The sequence below is a fragment of the Argopecten irradians genome, chromosome 3, assembly GCF_041381155.1.
Source record: "Argopecten irradians isolate NY chromosome 3, Ai_NY, whole genome shotgun sequence".
NCBI classification, from domain to species: domain Eukaryota; kingdom Metazoa; phylum Mollusca; class Bivalvia; order Pectinida; family Pectinidae; genus Argopecten; species Argopecten irradians.
This window is the reverse complement of record NC_091136.1, coordinates 40,171,124-40,183,140: the sequence shown is the minus strand read 5'-3', so window position 1 is coordinate 40,183,140 and position 12,017 is coordinate 40,171,124. Positions and strand designations below refer to the sequence as shown.

Sequence of the window (12,017 nt, the reverse complement as noted above, 5' to 3'; positions counted from 1 at the left end):
ACACATCTCTCACCTTTGACCCGACGAGATGCTTGGAACGATCGGTAATTTTTCCGATCGGATAAAAGCAAGTTTATCCAGACGTTTTGACTATGTGAAACACAAAGTTGCGTCCATTGTATACATAATAACAGTTTCCGTGGTTATCTTATGGCTGTCAGTTTTTATGTATGGCACTTTTTATTATACGTACCTGCCATCATTTTCACGAGTTGAACAAGTGCATTTAGAATTCAGGTAAGTTATTAATTTTGCCCACAGGGACCTGGCACGAAAATTTTTAACCGATAGTATACATATATATATTATAGTATCAAGGGTATGAACTCGGCGGTCGAGAAAAACGGACCTATTTTTTTAAAACCGTGATTATTTTAATAAATGGGTTCTATACAACATTGACGGATATCTTCCCTTAAAGAGAAATAATTTATCTTTCCATTGAGAGCTTGATGAACAAAGTTGGCCAAGTATTGACGAAGCTATGGAGTGAAGAATCGGGAAATTTACGAAAAATATGCTAGGTAGACATTTCCCTGTCTGGTTGAAATGTCGTCTCGGCTCTAATGGGTACCTCAAAAACCAAGCCAAAATCACAAAATCTACGCTTGTGGTGGTAAACAATACCCATAACCGTGTTCATCCACAATCTCCTTTGGAGGTGTCATGACCCGTACTTTGTAGAAACTCCATTTAAACATCGTGTAGCTCACTTACTTTAACCGTCACCGCCATGTTCATTTTTCTCTCGGAACCCTTCTCGACTTTACATATCGTGACTACATTATGCAAATTATGTTATGTTGTGCTTTTCGGTAAACTTGATACTATAATATATATATGTATACTATTGGTTAAAAATTTTCGGGCCAGGTCCCTGTGATTTTGCCTAAAGCCAAGAAAGGTACAGTTTGTTCATTGTTATAAAATGATTAAAATAGCCGTTTGCTCAGCAAAAAAAGTTTTATTTTAAAGACAAATCCTTACGATAATATCACTATGGACTACTAAACAATTTTGATAATAATTACATTGTAAATTTCTAGTAACAATTTATACAGTAGTAAATACAGTATAGATCAATATTGACATTGAGGCTTGACCGACAATGGACCAGTTGACCTTGACCCATATATGACCCTCATGCATATGTATTCTGTCATTCCAGGAATTCATACTTAAAACTCAAACTAAACAAATGATATGTGTGATTTACCAGGGTTGTGTAAGCTACTGAAGTGATGAGTTTTACGTGCCGTCACGCTATATATAACGTTTCGGGGCACGCGTAAGCTACTGCCAGAGGCAACCTTTATGAAAGAAATAAAGTGACCTTGACCTCTTCATATGATATACAAACAGTATATATATTTCAAAATTTCATTTTCAAAATAAATTACTTCAATGTACATTTGTTAATTGTTATATTTTAGGGTGTGTGATGAAGGCATAGGGATGTGTTCCTTTCCAACAGCCAACTTGTCTTTACTACGGGATGGAGAAGATGAGGTAATTGTTTATGGTAAACAAAAAAAAAATTAAAAGCTATATTGAGCAACATGTGCAACATTTAGCTAAAGTTTGAAAGTCCCAATGAAGTTCTGTGACTGTATATATATATCTATTATAAAAGTTCTGTTTCAATTTTTCTATGTGATAAATCTTTGTGATTATTCACTAAATATTAACACATCTGTCAAACTCATAGTCAATAGACCATTTGCCAGTTTCCAATAGGTTAGCGATTAGAGTGATCTCACTTGAATCACAAAAGCCTTCCACTGGACAAAAAGTTGGATTTTACTCATACTGAAATAAGAAAGTAAGCTCAATTGAATTAATATGTTTGCTAAAATTAAATTGCTTTCACTTGTATTTGGTTGCTACACCTCTTCTGAGTGCATTAAATCAAGCTGAGAGATATGTGTAAAGGCTGTCAAAATATTCATTGAGCAATAAATCCGAATTTATCGTGCGCACATTCCGCCTGTGCCGGGCATAGCGAAATGTTTCATTTAAGGGATAACAATACTTGATATATATTTTCCTCTGTATTTTTATCTGATTTTGTGACTCTGTTTATAAGCTTATTGTATAAGAAGTCATGTATTTTGATTTGTTTGTTTGTATCTATAATTTTATCACAATATAGCGGTGATACAACGGAAGTAAACTCTCTTTTAAAGTATACATGTAGATCGGATGTATATTACGTTAACCTATCAATTTTTGTTGTATTATCTTTTTTAATTTCCTGTATGTAGTTCATATACACTTTAACTTTCAAATATGCAGAAAGGCGCTGTGTTTTTGTCTGCTTTTCAATAGCATAGTGCTCATATACTGAAGACTAACGTTAGCTATGTTTTGCCGTTTTAGTTTATATGTTAGTTTTAAATAAATCACCCCATTCCTTTAATTTTCAACTCATTACTGATTTGTGTTGTAATTGTGACATTGACAATTCAAGATATGAAATGGCATATCTCATTATTAAAGTTAAAATGAATCGTAATTCATAGAAGCAAGCACTATTTTATATTTAGCCGCTTCGGTAACTTGTCCAGTTATTCCAAGTTATTCTAAGTTGCTGCTTAGGTCATTGAGAACCGGTAAATCATTTATTGGCATACCATATTTACTACATCAAGAGTCCACAAATGGTGGTCTCTTGTCCCAGAGCTGATCCTGCTTGACATTGCCTTTTAATCTTTGTATATATATATGGCTTTCAAAGTTAATCACGAAAGCTACTATGAGTCTAGCTGAAATGCTTATGACAGTTCTGATAGTCATAAAAAAATATATTTAATACAAATTATGACATTTTGAAATATAAACTTATTTCAGGTGTTTGCCAGAGGCCAGAGCTACAGTGTAATCTTAGAGATACAATTACCAGAGTCTCCTCAAAACCAAAATTTAGGTAAGACTGGCAAACAGCTATTTTATGTACTTGATTCAATAAAAACTAGGTAGTGTCCCCATAAGGGCTCCTCTCCTATCCTTTTATTGCAATGAAGGTCTTAACATGATATTAAAGACTCTGAAGACAAAATGATTTATTTATGATTTCCTTGTCAGGAAATTTTATGGTGAAGTTGGATTTGTACAACCATTTAGGAAAGACAATTACGTCAATCTCCAGATTGGTAAGTAATTTTTTCTGCATTAGTTATATCATCTAAAGTGGATGTCTAGTGCTTACTTATTTCTTATCCTGTGAATTCCCAAAGTCCATGGTATTTACTGGAAACTTAATCCTTGATTTTTTATTATGTTTGTTTTTTAGGCAATCCTCCACTATAGATCCATGCTGCTTCGTATCATGGATACTTTCACATTCTCTCCACTTCTTCTGTTCGGTTGGATGGAACAACGACAGTCCTTGTCAGTGGAATTTTTCTCCAGATACCAAGATGACTCGGTAAGGAGATGTGGTGAGCCAGATGAGTTAGCATAGGTTTATGAAAACTACAGGACAGTGTAGTAGTATTAAATAGACCAAGATGAAGCCAGGCTTGTTTGGTGATGATATGTGACCAGTGGCTATTGTTTGTTGATAATATGTGACCGGTGACTATTGTTTGGTGATGATATGTGACCGGTGACTATTGTTTGGTGATGATATGTGACCAGTGACTATTGTTTGGTGATGATATGTGACCAGTGGCTATTGTCTGGTGATGATATGTGACCAGTAGCTATTGTTTGGTGATGATGTGTGACCATTGGCTATAGTTTGGTGATGATATGTGACCAGTGACTATTGTCTGGTGATGATATGTGACCAGTAGCTATTGTTTGGTGATGATATGTGACCAGTGGGTAATGTTTGGTGATGATATGTGACCAGTGGCTATTGTTTGGTGATGATATGTGACCAGTGACCATTGTTTGGTGTGATATGTGACCAGTGGTATTGTTTGGTGATGATATGTGACCAGTGGCTATTGTTTGGTGATGATATGTGACCAGTAGCTATTGTTTGGTGATGATATGTGACCAGTGACTATTGTTTGGTGATGATATGTGACCAGTGGGTATTGTTTGGTGATGATATGTGACCAGTAGCTATTGTTTGGTGATGATATGTGACCAGTGACTATTGTTTGGTGATGATATGTGACCAGTGGGTATTGTTTGGTGATGATATGTGACCAGTAGCTATTGTTTGGTGATGATATGTGACCAGTGACTATTGTTTGGTGATGATATGTGACCAGTGGGTATTGTTTGATGATGATATGTGACCAGTGGGTATTGTTTAGTGATGATATGTGACCAGTAGCTATTGTTTGGTGATGATATGTGACCAGTAGCTATTGTTTGGTGATGATATGTGACCAGTGGCTATTGTTTGGTGATGATATGTGACCAGTGGCTATTGTTTGGTGATGATATGTGACCAGTGGTCATTTTTTGTTGATGATATGTGACCAGTAGCTATTGTGTGGTGATGATATGTGACCAGTGACTATTGTTTTTGGTGATGATGTGTGACCAGTGGTCATTGTTTGGTGTGATATGTGACCAGTGGTCATTGTTTTGTGATGATATGTGACCAGTTGTCATTGTTTGGTCATGATATGTGACCAGTGGCCATTGTTTGGTGTGATATGTGACCAGTGGCCATTGTTTGGTGATGATATGTGACCAGTGGCTATTGTTTTGTGATGATATGTGTCCAGTGACTATTGTTTGGTGATGATATGTGACAAGTGGCCATTGTCTGGTGATGATATGTGACCAGTGGTCATTGTTCGGTGATGATATGTGTCCAGTGACCATTGTTTGGTGATGATATGTGTCCAGTGACCATTGTTTGGTGATGATACGTGACCAGTGGCCATTGCTTGGTGTGATATGTGACCAGTGGTCATGGTTTGGAGATGATCTGTGACCAGTGACTATTTTTTGGTGATGTTATGTGACCAGTGGCCATTGTTTGGTTTGATATGTGACCAGTGGTCATTGTTTGGTGATGATATGTGACCAGTTGTCATTGTTTGGTGATGATATGTGACCAGTGGCCATTGTTTGGTGATGATATGTGACCAGTGGCTATTGTTTGGTGATGATATGTGTCCAGTGACTATTGTTTGGTGATGATATGTTTCCAGTGACTATTGTTTGGTGATGATATGTGACCAGTGGTCTTTGTTCGGTGATGATATGTGTCCAGTGACTATTGTTTGGTGATGATATGTGTCCAGTGACTATTGTTTGGTGATGATATGTGACCAGTGGCCATTGTTTGGTGTGATATGTGACCAGTGGTCATGGTTTGGTGATGATATGTGACCAGTGACTATTTTTTGGTGATGTTATGTGACCAGTGGCTATTGTTTGGTGATGATATATGACCAGTTGTCATTGTTTGGTGTGATATGTGACAAGTGGTATTGTTTGGTGATGATATGTGACCAGTAGCTATTGTTTGGTGATGATATATGACAAGTGGTATTGTTTGGTGATGTTATGTGACCAGTGGCTATTGTTTGGTGATGATATATGACCAGTGGCCATTGTTTCGTGTGATATGTGACCAGTGGTATTGTTTGGTGATGATTTGTGACCAGTAGCTATTGTTTGGTGATGATATATGACAAGTGGTATTGTTTGGTGATGTTATGTGACCAGTAGCCTTTGTTTGGTGATGATATGTGACCAGTGGCTATTGTTTGATGATGATATGTGACCAGTGACTATTGTTTGATGATGATATGTGACCAGTAGCTATTTTTTGGTGGTGATATGTGACCAGTTGTCATTGTTTGGTGATGATATGTGACCAGTGACTATTGTTTTTGGTGATGATGTGTGACTAATGGCTAATGATTTTGGTGGTATGGTTCAGTGAGTTAACACTTTAACATGGACGACAGTTTCACTATTACAAGAAGGCATAACAAAATCATAATAAAGATTTGGAAGACTCTAGCACTCACCACACAACACTTTACATAAAGGGGAGTATGTCCATAAATAACAATGAGTGATAATAGGACGTTAATCACCCAGTCAACCCACTGTATATGTCCTGTGTGATGGCTAATGACAGAAATCTCTTTCAGTATAATCCAACTGTAGGAGCAGTGATACAGGTGATGAGCAAGAAGATAGATTTATATTCTACCAAACTTTTCATTCAGGCACATTTCACAGGCTACAGGTAAGTTTATCAAGGAGTTAAATGATATTAGCTGTTCAGTATACTGTATAGTGTCAAATTTGCATATAATTGAGCATGTCTGCTTTTTTTGATATTTTGTGTTAAATTATAGTGATATTTTGAAGTTTGCATGATCATTGTATTAGGTTTGAGTTATCTGAGTTCTTTAGTACATTTACAGTACATTTTCCTTGTTTTTATTAGCCCACCATCATCAGATGGTGGGCTATTCAAATCGCTTTTTGTCCGTGGTCCGTCCGTCCTTCCGTCCGTCCTTCCGTCCGTCCGTCCGTTAACAATTCTTGTTATCGCTATTTCTCAGAAAGTACTGAAGGGATCTGTCTCGTATTTCATATGTAGGTTCCCCTAGGGCCCTAGTTGTGCATATTGAATTTTGGGACCAATCGGTCAACAAGATGGCCGCCAGGCAGCCATCTTGGATTTTGATACTTAAAGTTTGTTATCGCTATTTCTCAGAAAGTACTGAAGGGATCTGTCTCAAATTTCATATGTAGGTTCCCCTAGGGCCCTAGTTGTGCATATTGCATTTTGGGACCAATCGGTCAACAAGATGGCCGCCAGGCAGCCATCTTGGATTTTGATAGTTAAAGTTTGTTATCGCTATTTCTCAGAAAGTACTGACGGGATCTGTCTCAAATTTCATATATAGGTTCCCCTAGGGTCCTAGTTGTGCATGTTGTGTTTTGGGACCGATCGGTCAACAAGATGGCCGCCAGGCAGCCATCTTGGATTTTGATAGTTAAAATTTGTTGTCGCTATTTCTCAGAAAGTACTGAAGGGATCTGTCTCAAATTTTATATATAGGTTCCCCTAGGGTCCTAGTTGTGCATGTTGCGTTTTGGGACCGATCGGTCAACAGGATGGCCGCCAGGCAGCCATCTTGGATTTTGATAGTTAAAGATTGTTATCGCTATATCTCACAAAGTACTGAAGGGATCTTTCTCAAATTTCATATGTAGGTGCCCCTAGGGCTCTATTTGTACATAATGCGTTTTTGGATCGATCGGTCAACAAAATGGCCGCCAGGCTGCCATCTTGGATTTTGATAGTTAAGATTGTTATCGCTATTTCTCAGAAAGTATTGAATGAATCTGTCTCAAATTTCATATATAGGTTCCCCTAGGGCCCTAGTTGTGCATATTTCGATTTGGGACCGATCAATCATCAAGATGGCCGCCAAGGAGCCATCTTGGATTTTGATAGTTGAAGTTTGTTACTGCTGTTTCTCAGGAAGTACTGAAGCGATCTGTGACCTGTCTCAAATTTTATATATAGTATGTTTGCAAAAGTTTGAAAAGCAGAGAAAAGATCCCTCTTTCCATTGTCAGACATAGATCATTCTTTGGTGGGCGCCAAGATCCCTCTGGGATCTCTTGTTACAGGTACATTTTGTTTCACTGGCCTGTGTTCTCAGCGGTATTTGGAATCAGTTTCAACTTCCTTGCTCTCACCTTCATCTTTGCACTGTCCTGGTACCAGTTTGGACGTAGTGACAACACTAAGGAAGAATTTGATACAGAGCATTTTGATCAACCAAGAACCAGGAGGGAGTTGGAACAAGGTCGTTATGAATAATTATCAAAATCATTCTTGAAGTATTCTTTTCTAAAAAACTTTTTTTGAGTTTTGGAACATTCATTTTGTCCTGTAACACTTATCTGTGTAATCTGATATTTTAAGACAATTTGTCCAAACATAAGGATTGTGTCAAATCGAGAATGTCTAAACTTTTGTCAATCAAGTCTTACTAATAACCATCAATGAGAAGTTATTTCGCCATATAATTTAGCATCATGTTCATTTTAGTTTCCACTCTCAAGTTCTGTCTTCCAAAGAGAAATAATTTCAGATAACTTTAGGTTATTTTCCTTTTATTAATTGTTGCTCGACATAAGCTGGTCAGTAATTAAAACAGTGATTACATTATTCAAGCATCAACTGACTGTACCTAATTTTAGTGCTTCAAATGTGTGTCTTAATACATTTTTGTAGGACAAATGATTCCAGAACTAGTGGGGAATGTGGATGATGATGATACAGACGACTCAATTTTGGAATGCCGTACCACCCTACTTAAATAATTTATATGATCTAACAGAAACCTGGATATACCTGTGTTTTACCTGTGAATTTCATCTGTGCTACTGTACTTATTCCATAAGGGTATCATTTATGCATAACATGTACATGCATGGAAATTTTATTACATGGAAACATCTATTAATGTTACTCTTGTAATCTCAGTTATGTTCTTTATATTTTTATGTTAATTGAACACATCAAATATAAAATTAATATTTGGTACAAACTTCAAAAGTTCTTTCTATCTTTTTGACAAACATATAATATAAACATACATACAACTACATTAAACTTCATCTACATATACACATAAATGCTAACTAGACAAATAGTTTATGGTTATATGTATCATACATTTTATAATATATATATAGCCTCTTTTCAATTGCAAAATCAGCAAAACTTTGAACAATTTCTCTTGTAGAAATGCTTAGGTTTTTTTATGGTGTGATTTAAGTGATGCACATTACATGTAATATATATATATATAATTCATGTATTATCAAATTATGCAAATTTACAAAGTTTTGCAGGTTACTGTAAACAAAAGATATCTCAATTAATCCAAATTTTACATTCTGATTAAAACGCATATTTAATTTATTAATATCTCAAACTTAGTAATTATTTCATGGAACATATTTTATCGACCATCTGAATGTTTCCAAAAAATTGCGAAAATATCATCCTTGATGACAAATAGCTGGATTTTCTCAATGTCTAACATACAAATATATACAGTACATGTATGATTGACTTTCTTGTTACTGCGTAGAATTGGAATGTCGGGACATCAGTAAAGTTTGATATACAATGTATATGGAATACAACTATATATGATATAATTAACTAGATACATGCATATTTACATGTGTATTGTTACATGTATCATCCTATAGAATTGACAGTTTCTTGTGATATATTCTCTATATAGCTACATAAGTACACATGCCAACATTACAAGCATTATTGTCTTGATTGGGTTCTCCTAATCTCCTGATTTTAACTCATTCTTGAAATTGAAACAGTTGGTAAAAAACAATTTGATCTTCCTGTGACACTGCTCCTAAAACTTAAATGAATGCAATTTTGTTCTTTATTCTTATCTAAATGTTGAAATTTATAAAGATGTAACATATAAACTATTATGCATAATTGTCTGTTAAAATGCATAAAATATATATAGTACCGTACGTACACTGGACTGTATATATTGATGTCTCTCTATTTACCTTCTTTTGACAAACTATCGGTAGCTCAGATAAACGAATACAGGTAAGCACAGGTAAAATTATTATGAAACTGACTATAATTGGTTTTCCATTGTTCTCCTACCAACACTTTTCTTTGTTCTCTAAAAAGTGGGCAAATGGAGAACACACTGTCATGATTCATAGTTCCACTTTCAGTCTAATTTAGTTTAAAAGAATTTGGGTAGAGATTTTAAATGGACTCTTACTGACAGTGTAGGAAACCTTAATTAAGTTAAGCAAGCCCTAATTACCGGTAACTAACATTAAGCTTAGTAATCCCTAGTTAACATCTGTCAGTTTCTTTTGCCCATATGGACTGAAAGTTTTGCTGACAACCATTTGTCAGAAATATTTCGTTGATAACCATCTGCTTGATGTCTATTGTCTAAAGCTATATTATCCTAGCTTGTGTACAAGTAAGAACACCAGAGATATATTAATCCCAAATATTAACTATGAAAAAAATTGTTAATTAAAATTTCATCGTTGTTAAGATATTTGAAAATAAAATTCAGTTATCAGGACATCAGAGACTGCAGTTTGTGAGACTGGTACAGAATGTATACACGTATATTAAACAGAATTTTTTTTATAGTTTTTATCCATGAACGTCGCTTTGTTTTATACATTTATTGGGGTAATACTCGGATGAACTATAAAATGACAAAATATAAGTGCCAAGAAAGCCTTACTACGTGGTAGTGAGAGTGGTATAATGGAGTTTTATAGAATGTAATGTCAGTTTGCATGTTACTGTAAGCATACCTATCTTTTTTTTGTGCTTTAAAGATGCTCCACCGCTGACAAATGGTAAATTTTCACTATCAACAGGAGCAGACGATTTAGTATTTTTCTATAGTTACAAAAGTTACTTACTTTACATCATTACCACCATTGAAAAGTTAAAGCTTCTATTTTTACTTCAAGTTAAAAATATGAAAAATAATTAATTGCATCCCGAAAAAAATCCGTGTCACTATATCCTATATGGAATGAAGTACTGATTGCGCATGCACCAAAGACGAAATAAATTATTTTATATTATTTTTTTGTGTTAATTATAGACATATATATACATGATTAAACACCAATTATTGTTCAAAGGATGAATATAATTTATGCTCTGTCGGCGGTGGAGCATCTTTAAGTGCCATTAATTATGAATATGATTGTGCGACATTATTTCTTTGGTAAATATAGCAATTAATATCACAATTTTACAATTTCGTCATTGGAAAACCGAGTTTGAGTAATAGTTGCTTATAGTTTGAAAGGAAGTAATTTTGTTACAGATTTTAATAAATGTGGCTTACCTAATTTGAATGAAACGAGCATGTAAGTTAATGTAATGTGATTACAAGATGTGAAATTATTGTAAGAGCAAGTTGATGAAGTGATTTGAAAGTGAAAGTAAGATGTTTGTTATATGTACAAGGGTGTCCCAAAAAACATGTCCCGAGTTTGACGCTTTATACAAAATATTTTGATAGACGGAGGAATTTGATCTATTTACCATGAGAAAGGTAGTGATCTGCTCTGTACAACGATATATAACAACCTGGACAAATACCTTTTTGTTAATACCTATATTGAAAATTGAGCGAAAGTCATATTTTGCTAATTTTGCGATTTGTTCAGAAAATCAATAACTTTCATTTTAAGATTGGGCGGAAGGTGTCCGCCCTTCTTTTCAATGATATGATGAATTCTTCACCACCTCACAATTCTGTTATTCTACTTCCTGGAATGGACTGCATACATAACATTTCATTTACTTAAGTAGGGGATTTTCCAACCGCATTGTAGAGTTCAATATATTCAGCCTGAATCTTCATAGTGCTAGAAAGTCACCAAAATGTGACATCATCGATGATGTCATTATTTCTATTATGACGTAATCACACAAAATTATGATGTAATATGTACATTTGTACCCAATTAAGTTAAATTTGGATACTCCAGCTTTTCAGATCATTTTGAATTTCCATAAAAAGTTCAGTATTGTGAAAGTTATTACCTATCAAAGTTGGGACATGTTTTTTGGGACACCCTGTACATACATGTGCAAGGCAGATAAAGTTCCTAGTGTGAATGAATATTGAGTGCGAATGCATTTGCTAGATGTGTAATATGTATAAATGTTGGTAAGAGTTAACACAATTTCAAATGTGAGTGCCAAAGACCTAATGAATTCATGTTAGACCAAGTTAATGAAGTTATTTGAATGTGAGTGTAAGATTTGCAATTTGAATTTAATGTTACACAGAAATATTTTTGAATGAAGACAATGTTGTGCATGTCTGGTTTGATTGCAAGTGAAAGACCATTAGGAAGATATTGGTGTGTAACACGAGTTGTGAGTTGATATCTTGTTATCAGTATACAAATGTATACTGTTTTGTTATGTTTATAGAAAATAAAAAGATATATTTACATTTCATTGTCACTTCTACTATATAATCTAACCAAGGCAAAATGAGATATAT

General features: G+C 34.8%; 1 protein-coding gene across 1 annotated transcript; it reads left to right on the top strand.

Moving 5' to 3' along the window:
- The first annotated feature begins 13 nt into the window (after positions 1-13).
- On the top strand, positions 14-11,966 carry LOC138318569 (seipin-like). Its single transcript, XM_069261057.1, has 8 exons — positions 14-237; positions 1,434-1,509; positions 2,851-2,926; positions 3,085-3,152; positions 3,293-3,427; positions 6,078-6,175; positions 7,579-7,757; positions 8,189-11,966. Exons 1-8 carry the CDS (start codon positions 29-31, stop codon positions 8,275-8,277), a joined length of 930 nt encoding a protein of 309 aa, XP_069117158.1. The 5' UTR covers positions 14-28; the 3' UTR covers positions 8,278-11,966.
- Positions 11,967-12,017: the final 51 nt, after the last annotated feature.

Bases quoted from the DNA above. Each gene is read 5' to 3' on its own strand.
- LOC138318569 (XM_069261057.1), top strand. From the start codon at position 29: ATGCTTGGAACGATCGGTAATTTTTCCGATCGGATAAAAGCAAGTTTA. The intron at 238-1,433 runs GTAAGTTATTAA...GTTATATTTTAG, and splicing joins CAAGTGCATTTAGAATTCAG to GGTGTGTGATGAAGGCATAG. The intron at 7,758-8,188 runs GTCGTTATGAAT...ACATTTTTGTAG, and splicing joins CAGGAGGGAGTTGGAACAAG to GACAAATGATTCCAGAACTA.